General features: G+C 40.8%; 1 protein-coding gene and 1 long non-coding RNA gene across 2 annotated transcripts; one reads left to right on the top strand and one right to left on the bottom strand.

Moving 5' to 3' along the window:
- Window positions 1-53: 53 nt before the first annotated feature.
- Window positions 54-3,135, top strand: LOC308321344. The gene is made up of 3 exons (XR_013964601.1): window positions 54-190; window positions 437-499; window positions 1,954-3,135. It is a non-coding gene; the product is annotated as an uncharacterized lncRNA (long non-coding RNA).
- Window positions 3,136-4,541: 1,406 nt separating this feature from the next.
- Window positions 4,542-9,223, bottom strand: hddc3 (HD domain containing 3). The gene is made up of 4 exons (XM_080761752.1): window positions 8,977-9,223; window positions 8,465-8,524; window positions 7,425-7,661; window positions 4,542-6,241 (listed from the first exon to the last, which is right to left on the bottom strand). The coding sequence occupies exons 1-4, from the start codon at window positions 9,086-9,088 to the stop codon at window positions 6,111-6,113; spliced, it is 540 nt and encodes a 179-aa protein (XP_080617878.1). The 5' UTR covers window positions 9,089-9,223; the 3' UTR covers window positions 4,542-6,110.
- Window positions 9,224-10,412: the final 1,189 nt, after the last annotated feature.

The following is a 10,412-nucleotide window of genomic DNA, read 5'->3' as shown; positions in this document are numbered from 1 at the left end:
CATAAACTCCATTGAAAGCTGTCATGGCAGCCGCGAGCACCGCTCACATTTAACAAACTTGGCACTTTCCTACGATTCATTGCGTTTTAACATACTTGTTTTTAAGAATTATGACAATGACTTCGACTCCATCCGTCACGTCTAGAGTGAATGCAGATCTCAACTATGCAGCTGCAGAATGCTCTGTTGGGTAGGTTACTGGTTAGCCCCTCTTGGCTAGCCTGGTTAATAAACCAGACTTGGCACCCCCGTAAAGTTTCTGACAACATCCAGATGTCAGAAACTTTACGGGCGTGCCGAGAGGGGATAGTGCTGGTGGACTTTAATAGCCTACTTCAGCTAACAAATGCTTCATATTTTGGTTCTGAACTGCACTTCCATTCATCATTTTTCTTATAATGGCCTAGCCTACAACTATATGTGTTATTGTTTACAGACCATCAGTGGACCTGGCTGTCCGCAATGATGGAGCTACCTATGCCCCCAATGCAAAAGCAAGGTACAAAGTGTATACCATAGGGATAGGGATGATGGAGCTATCTATGCCCCCAATGCAAAAGCAAGGTACAAAGTGTATACCATAGGGATAGGGATGCTCCCATCAGGTTTTTGGGGGAGTGATCCTGATCACCGATTGTTTTTCTCATGATCGGCCAATACCGATACAGAATGTCAAAATCCACATCCAAACTGTGTGTGTGCGGAGGAAGGGGAGAATGTTTAGGCCCGTCACAAAGATAAAAAATGATATTATACTATCTTGCGTCTTGACTTTTTAACACTTAAATGGTAATCTGGTTTCTCCAGATAGGGTAAATTGCAGATCACCGATCACGTCATTTGGAGTGTATTGTATATCGGCCGATCACCACCGATCGGTGGCCGATTGACCGGAGCATCTCTAAATACCACCCCAGACATCTCCAAAATTAGCGTGTCAACTCCGTTATTTTGAATAGTAGAGCCACCTGCCCGTGAATGATGCTTGTTGTAATTATTCCAGAATGGTGTGCTCAGGAGCTATAGGAGAGAACCTGGATAGTTATCCTCCGTTGAAGGTAATGTGATAAGCAAGTCTATATTTGATATACAGCCTTTATTAGCACAAACGCATCAACCAAATATCACACAATCAAATGTGATGGTACTTTTACACTGATGGTGGCTGTATAACTGAAACATAATGCACATTGAAGGTGGGCTAATGATAGAGACACGATAATGATTAAGACACAATAACTCATTTCCAAGAGTATGCCTGCTATTTTCCAGATTTTGTAATCACAACTTTGTTTAAAATATTGAGAAACTCCAACCTCTCATAATCCTACCTGTCCATGTATACTAATTAAATGTAATCTTAATCCATAGAGTGACCTACCCCCTGAATACAAATACCACGTGTGTCACTTCCAAGAGATGCTTGGATCGGCTTTTAGGGATCACAAGGGCTTTGAAGCACTTATCAGAGTCCAAGTTAAAACCGTGGAACAAGCAAAGGAGTGGGTGAAAGCGTCCAAGCAGTCAGGGGTGACATGGAGGGTTGAGTCAACCAAACCGCTGTACATTTCCGTCTGACGGGAACCCCTTTGGTGTTTTAAGGATTATGTTATACTTTAGCTATTGAAAAGTAGCAGATCTACAAGCTCGTAGTGTGGCACTCGGTGCTGCGCTATGAGCGTATAGAAGAACTGTAGTTCTGCTACGGATCTTTGAATATATATTCTTTCACAGCGAAGGTTTTTAACTCATATCTTTGCTTCTGGGGGGTCCCTGGATCAATATTATTTTCAGATGGAGGTCGTCGGCCAATTGCATAATGTTTGGGGTCCTTCACACGAAATTGTTTGAGAACCACTGTATGATTTAGAAGACATTTTGTAGAATCTGGTCTCAGTCCTAAACGGGCTGATAAAGTATTAAATCAATCAATCAATCAATTTATGTTGACAGAAATGGAGCAGATGGACTCCAACATGGATCTGCATTCAGATTCAGATCCCAGCACGGACCAGACAGATGCCACCACAGAGCAGAGGCAGATGGATCGTGAAGTGGTTGAATATATGTTTAATGAACTGCGAAAACTTCAGTGGGATGAGTACCATGGCCCAGGGCTGGTTGCAATGGCTAAGCAGTTCAAACGTTTGAGCCATGATCCAGCAAAGCTGCTGTCTGCAATGCATCGTTTTGGGGAAATCCCTCACCACAGCGACCAACGCATCAAAGGCAATTCCCCACCACCACTCCCACACCGCTCTGATAAGGAGAATAAAAATCACACACGTGTGAAGTGAGTGGTGCAACTCCGTGTGGGGGTCCCCGGGGGGTCTCCGGAAGTTCCAGACCCACAGGACCACAGCCAGGGTGCCGGCCCAATTATGGCGAGCCACCCTGTGTCTGAAACGGTAGAGAAATGAGTTACCTTGTGGGGGTCTCCGGGGATCCCTGGAACATCCAGACCCCCAGGAACACGCCCAGGGGGAGAGGCCTTTTCCGGCGAGCTGCCCCACATCCAAAACGGTTGAGAAATGACAAAGTTACCGTGTGGTACTGTACCCTCTACTGTACTGGCACACCCGAAATCATCATATATACAGTTAATATGTGCGTGTGTGTGTTAGGTTGCGCACAGGTGGTGAAAAACACCTGGGAGTTGGTACCATAGTTCAGTGGTTCCCAAAGTGGGGTCCAGGGACCCCCAGGGGTCATTGAGGGAGTTCCAGGGGGTCCCCAGCTAAATGATAGACCATTATGGGTCTGTACAAATTTGTACATTTGTACACTGAGTTAAATTAACATGATTGTACAATATAAATTGGGGTCCCAGAGATAGAAATGCCATTAAATGGGGGTCTGTAGACTAATATGCATGTCAAACTGGGGTCCTTGAAATTAAACGGGTTGAGAATCACTACTAGAGCCGTAAAAATCTTCTCATGGGGGTCCCTGGCATATCTTTTCAAATGGGGGTCCAGGGCTAATTAGTGTCAATTTGGCGGGTCCTTGACATGAACAAGTTTGGGAACCACTGCCATAGGTCAACCGAGATGTAAAATGTAAATATATGATGTAAGTAGAGTTTGAGCTGGATTGTTTTCTTGAAACGAGTTGCTGCAACTCTATCCAAATAAAATCGAGATAAGAATAAGCTGTTATGTAGTGTATCTGTGACTGAGATCCCTTTCCTGACAAATGCATTGTATTATAAGCTATAAAAGGTTATGGTTAGACCCCAGACTGTAACACTATAATTATATTATATGCAGTAAGCACTTATAAATACTCATACTTTAACATTAATCAAACCATAATTATTACATGCCTTTTATATGTATATGATTATCACTAATTTGCGGTTGGTGCTGTAATTAAAGTAACAATAAATAACATTAGTGTAGTAGACTTATGCAGTAGAATAGTCAATTTGACCTTATAAGTTAATACAAATGCTTTAAGAGCTAAACTGGATTGGAAATTGCATGGACGCCCACATGGTAAGTTATATTCTTTTGGTTAAAACAAAACAGTAATTCAGTCTCCCCATCTCTCCAGCTGTTTAATAAAAACTACTACTACTTCAGAAACCCGTCTACCTGTGACATCCTCGTTTGACAGATTTTGTTTTCAAACAAGATTAAAAAAAAAAAATCATTTCGATTTGTATTAACGTGAGAACAATAGCTGTCATTGCATGCTAACTTTCCAGGGATATTCGAAAGCCTGCCATTTCTATTGGCATGGTTCCCCATCCATGTCACTGGGTTTCTGAACCGCCCACAGGCCTCCTATGAGACACAGAGTTAAGTAGGGAGAAAAGAAAGGTACAATCTCTTATAATGATCATTAGTGAGGACCAATTATGAAGATACATTGAAAATGGGTGCAGTCATTGTACAACCTCAAAAACCACAATGACATTTAGATAAGAACAAAATGATATTTAAGAAATATCTACCCACCCCAAATCTTAATAAATGTGCTCACAATATTCACAACATTTGAGGCTTATCATTTTGTCCAGTGTGTCATTATGGTAGATCAGGTGCGCCCAGTTTTTTGAGTGGTGCAACCACTCCAAGGAACAGCAATGTCCGTGCCTATGTGTTCACCTGTATGTATTAATGAGCAACATAATGAGTACCACTAGGGGCGCTGTTTGCCAGAAACAGAGTTGCCTGCTAATGAGAGAGAGAGAGAGAAGGGGGGGTTCACACCACTCGGTTCACACGGGTGTGATTGTTTACTTGAGAGCTACTTTCAAAATGCCCAGCTAAACGTGATCTACCCATCCAGCTAAACGTGATCTACCCATCCAGCTAAACGTGATCTACCCATCCAGCTAAACGTGATCTACCCATCCAGCTAAAAGTGATCTACCATTCTACCCATCCAGCTAAACGTGATCTACCCATCCAGCTAAAAGTGATCTACCATTCTACCCATCCAGCTAAACGTGATCTACCCATCCAAACAATGTTATCCCATTGCTGAAAATCGGTTAAAAAAAGACCTTTGGAATACGGACGCTGATGCATATATAATAGAAGGGTGAAAATTGATTTATTTTTTTGCATATTACTTTGTAATGCTACTGACATTGGTGCGCAGCACTCTTGAAAAAAAAATATATATCGCATTGTGGGTTTGAGCTGACAGGACCTTTTTGATGTCAGTCAGTCAAGTCGCCTTAATTCAACTGGCAGATGCCTTTCTTTTTAAATAAATTATATATTTGTAGGGGCACCATGTGATCTACCTGCACAGCCTTTCTACCTTTTGGGCACCCCTGCAGTAGATAAAGGCCACGGTGTGATTACCCCATTTAGACCTGAGACCGATTTTAACAAAATTGCTTCTAAATCCTAAAAGAATTCTGAAAAACCTATGTTTCTATGTCAGTGGTTCTCAACCTTTTCCATATCTAGGACCCCCGAGAATTATCTGTATTTGGCCGCCGACCCCATCTGAAAATATGTTGTTCCAGGGACCCTGACCAGAAGCAAAGATTTGATTTAAAAACGTTCGCTCTGAAAGAATATATATTCAAAGATTTGTGCCACATTTTGATGATTTTTCTAAAATAGCATATCTACAAGCTCGTAGTGCGGCACTCAGTGCCACGCTATGAGCTTGTAGATCTAGCTAAAGTATAAAATAATGCTTAAAACACTAAAAGGGGCTCCCGTCCTGAATGGGTTAATTTCAAAATACTTTTCTTTTTGTATTTTGAAACGAGTAAACTCATTTAATCGCGATTAACTCATTGTTATTTTAATCGCAATTAATTGCATGCGTTTTTACTAGCCATTTGGACAGTAGTTTCAACATGTGGGTCCCCAAATTATTGTGGGAGGTCCCCCAGATGATTAGCTTAATGTGCAACATTGTTTTCTCACTCAACAGTAAACAAACCAACATACAGTATAAGTGTATAGGGTATCTGTACATGTATAAAGTGACAAGTATACCCATCTGCTGCAGCCTGTTTAATGCAGTAACCATTATGGTGTCTTTTTGTGGTTTTTAAATTGATTTCCAATAAAACATACTTTCGCATAAAGCCAGCATGTTTTTCCACTCCCCACGTTAAAATTAATAGGGGTATAAAATATTTGAAAAACATCCCTGATTATTTGCGCAATTAACTACATGTGATTAATTAATCGCGATTAAAATATTTCATCGTTGGACGTTTTTGTTAACCAGTTGTTCTGAGATGCACCCCTCTGTTTAACCCATTTAGTAGACCTCAGGACGCATCTGTGTCACATTAGCTTTGAACCACTTTAACCATTATTTTAAACTTTAGCTGTTAAAAATAGCTGATCTATAAGCTCATAGCGTGGCACTGAGTGCCGTGCTACGAGCTTGTAGATCTGCTATTTGTTTTTTAAGTGGCGCAAATCTTTGAATAAATATTCTTTTTAACGTTTTTAACTCAAATCACTTTGCTTCTGGGGGTTCCCTGGAACAACATATTTTCAGATGGGAGCCAAATACAGTATATAATTCTCCTTGACATGAAATAGTTTGAGAAAACTGTCGTGATTTAGCAGACATTTGTAGAATCTGGTCTCAGATCTAAATGGATTAAACAGCTCGTTAGGCTACAGTTCAACGCCCCTCTGTTTGAACAGCTCGTGTAGTTTTTCCTCCAGGGCAGGATTGGTGTCTTTCAGTCCTTTGACCACCTGAGAAGCCCAGAGGAAGTATTCCTGGACCCGCTCCGCTGTCCATCCTGGAAAACAGAGCAACACAGAGGAACATCGGCTTAGAACAAGCAGCGTCATGTCAACTGCAAATACACGACAATGAGCTAAGAGATGGGGTCTAGGATAAGATCAAGGCAACAATCTTTGTTGTTGTTGACCTGATGTAAAGCATCCTTGGGTCTCTTGAAAGGTGAATTACCTACAAAAAGGCAGATCGAATAATCAATAACCAATCAAATGGAAATGGAGTAAGGAGTGGAATAAGGAGTGGCAGGCCTTTACGAAACATCAACCTGTCCTGTGCAAGAACTAACAGTAAAGTCAGAGAATTTGGTCAGAATGTATTGAGAAAATAATATCCCCTTGGGATGCAGCATCTAATTTTAGAGGGGGTCCTATTACACATAGGTAAACATTACATTACATACAAATGCACAATACGCACACATACAAATACAGTTAGCTTGCTCACCCTCTCCCACACACACCCCTCAACTCATTCAACACAATCTGTCGCACCTGTTGGACAGAAAGTGTTGTGCAGGTGTCAGAGAAAAGGGACAAATATAAAAGAATAAATAAGCGTGTGCGCAACACTGCAGCCAGCGTAACTGTTCAGCCTGGTATTCCTAAACGTAACCTCAGTAAAACTATGCCTAAACCTAACCCTATTCCTAAACTTATTCCCAGGAAAACTATGCCTAACCCTAAACTTATTCTCAGTAAAAACAAATGTCCAATGTTCTGTGTTCTGGGAGATGGCACACTTTTGCCACAAGGGGTCACCAAGGGACAACATGCATTGGTCTAAAGTGTTTAGTGGTCTAAACAGTACACCGTCCGGGGATCGCATATTTGGACCCGACTTATGACTGAGAATGCATATTATGATTATGTGATTGCCAGGAAAAACAATGTTAAAGGGAAGTTCCACACTAGAACAACACATTTTCAGATGGGGGTCGATGGGGGCCAATTACATATAATTTTTGAAATCCTTGACATGAAATAGTTTGAAAACCACTGATATAGAAACGTCGTTTTTTTCATAAAACCGTCATGATTTAGAAGACATTTTGCAGAATGCAGTCTCAGTCCTAAATGGGTTTAGGGTTTATTTTCTTTCTTCTTTGCATGTCATGATGTGAATTCATGTGGTTGAAAACTAATAATAAAAAAGAAGAAAAGAAAATAACCCCAACAACAGACCTGTGGGGGTGCATCGGTTGAGGTCTCTCAGGTTGTACAGCTTGTCGGCCATTTTGACCAGCTTAGCCTGGTGACTGCAGTGGGGAGCGTGCTCCACCTGCTGCCGCTTCCTCTCCTGCTTGGCGAGGCTCTTGTCGTCGGTCACCTCCTGCACGATGCGCGCCACCGTCGGCCCGAACACCGCCTCCAGCTCCGCCACGCTGGTGTCCGTGTCCTCCACGGTGTCGTGAAGCAGCGCTGCCTAGTGGAATGACAAGACAAAACAAGAAAAGTGTTTTTTTTTTTTATCATGTCAGTTAGTTTTAGTCACGTTTTAGTCACCCGGAATGTTTTAGTGTTAGTCTAGTTTTAGTCGACTAAATATCATGAGATTTTGGTCGACTAAATCTGCAGTTGATTTAGTCGACTAAAATGTGTTTTGGCGGCCCTTGATGCCGTCACAATGGCTGACTTTACACTTGCTGAAAATAGCTTGTAGATCGGCTATTTTCAGCATGCAGCCAAGTGTAAATTGTATTTAAGGACCACTTCACCACTTTTCAACCTACCTTTACATTCATATGATTGGTCCTCACTAATGTTCATAATAAAATGCCACCATTGTTTTCTACTCGGTCTGTGTCTCATGGTTGGGCTGTGGGCAGTTCAGAAACAGTGACAACATCGATGGGTTATAAAAGCTAGACTTTCTATTCCTGAAAAGTTGCAATGTGAAAATGGAAGCAATCATTCTCATGATAATAAACGATCTAAATGTATATCTTTTTTTATCTTAAAAAAAAATCTGCCTAACGATGTGGACAGGTTTCTGAACTGCCCACAGCCCTCCTATGAGACACAGAACTAATAGAAAAAATTGTGGTATTTTATCATGGACATTAGAGAGAACCAATTCTATGAAAATAGGTTGAAAAGTGGTCCTTTAACAGTTTGCAAGAAAAAAGGTACAGTTCAATACAAGGTCTGCTAAGTAGTATGGCTTGTTTTCATACTCAATTCACCTGACAAAGTGATGAACCCACGAGAAGGTCAAAGAGAACTTGCCTGTAAAACTTCAATGTCGGTGACACCGCCTTCATGGCTCAGGATTCTTGCTACTCCTTACACGCACGCACGCACGCGCGCGCGCACACACACACACACACACACACACACACACACACACACACTTTAATCTCGGTTTGGATATTCCTGCAATCTGCAGGCCTCTCACAACTGATTTATGGACAGACAGAGGTAGCCCTGATACATGACTGCCATGATGATTATCATCATTATTATTACTATTATTATTATTACTATCATTATGATGACTCTCGTATGAATACGAGAGAACCAGGGCTAAGACTAGCCCCTCTCGGAACCCGTACATTTGGGTTCTGCTTGTGGGGCTAGGCTAGCTAGGGCTAGGCTTCAAAATAGGAACACAAGCAGTTCACATAGACTCTCTCTCTCTTTAAATGGATCTGTATGTATCGTGTATTTATTAAAACTGACTGTACATAAATAAACAGTAACAACGTCAACAACACGGTACTTTATCTAGTCATACCAATTGGGTGGTTTATGTACGGAGTCTCTTCTGGGTCTTTGCGTCGTTGGTTGCGGTGCTTTTCTGCGGCGAAATGTACCGTTTCTAACAAAACTACTGAGTCTGTGTTCATGGTGAGGAACACACGGCGTCAAAGGCAAGAGTGTAAAACCAAAAAAAAACTAATGAAACACGACGAAAACAACGGCAAAGTGTCAAACAAAAACAAAGTAATCCTGACTAGATTTCAGATTTGATTTGTTGTGTTCCTCCCTGAATTGAGTCCGGGGTGAAACAAGCTAAGCGTTGTTGATGCAACCAGTGGTTACAAACATGGGCAACTGGCGGCCCGGGGGCCACACGCGGCCCTCACCTTCACTAAACGCGGCCCACAGGTTAATATCGGAATACTGATATAATACATTTCAGCTGTTACAATTCCAAACATAACCCGCTTTAATAAATTAAATGTGTAGCTTAATGACTAGTATTAAGATGTAACATGTTATTGTCTTTTTCTTCATAAAGTTAACATAAAACTAAATGCATTTGAAATTAAATAAAATGGTTCATTTTCAAGATTCCAGTTCAAAAATAGAAAACAAAATATTCAGGATTTCCAAGTCAAATATAGCAAAAATAGCTGATCTACAAGCTCAAAACACTTCACGTTTTGAGCTTGTAGATCAGCTATTTTTGCTATGACAGAACTATGCAATGAGGCCCTCTGGAGTGACTGAGTGTGGAAATATAGTGGCCTCTACATCTTCAAAGTTGCCCACCCCAGGAAGAGAATTACTTATTCGCTTTGATGATCGACAGAGGGTGGAATTCTGAAGAAATCAGTGACACAGAATGCTGACACTGCTCTGTGAAATAATTTCAATCAATTGTACATTTATTTATTTTTTAAATCTTGAAAATGAAGAATGGGCTAGAATAGAATAGTCTTACTGGGTTAATTATGGCATCATCAAAAATGTAGTTTACACAACTTTGCTAAGTCAATTAAATGATGGTTTACAAAGTAGCACACAAATCCAACACAAGCTTGAATGAATTTTAAAAGAACTGGTTTATTGTTTAGAAAGATTTGCAATCAAAACACCAAAAAAATAATAAACACATAAAACTCTGTCATCTATTACCTGCTTGTTCAGAGTCTAACATTTATAATATATACACGTGCATACAAGCAGTCAAGACCGGAACAGCGTGAGTGTAAATAAAACTATACAGTAAAATACAAAGTGCAAAAATACTCGCTACACATTGAGCCCATGACCCCAGACAGCATATATACAAAAAAGCTGATGCAATCAATCGTCGTTCCCGCCTACCCCTGTACTACATCGTTTGCAGTGGAAGATGCAGATATTACACAATGCGTTTGCAACAGGAGAGGTGTAGATGTAGTGTTAGTTAAAATTATGATTTAAAATATGACGACATACATT

This window comes from Protomyctophum bolini (assembly GCF_963924005.1).
Source record: "Protomyctophum bolini genome assembly, chromosome: 1".
NCBI lineage: Eukaryota > Metazoa > Chordata > Actinopteri > Myctophiformes > Myctophidae > Protomyctophum > Protomyctophum bolini.
This window is presented reverse-complemented; position numbering and strand designations above follow the sequence as displayed.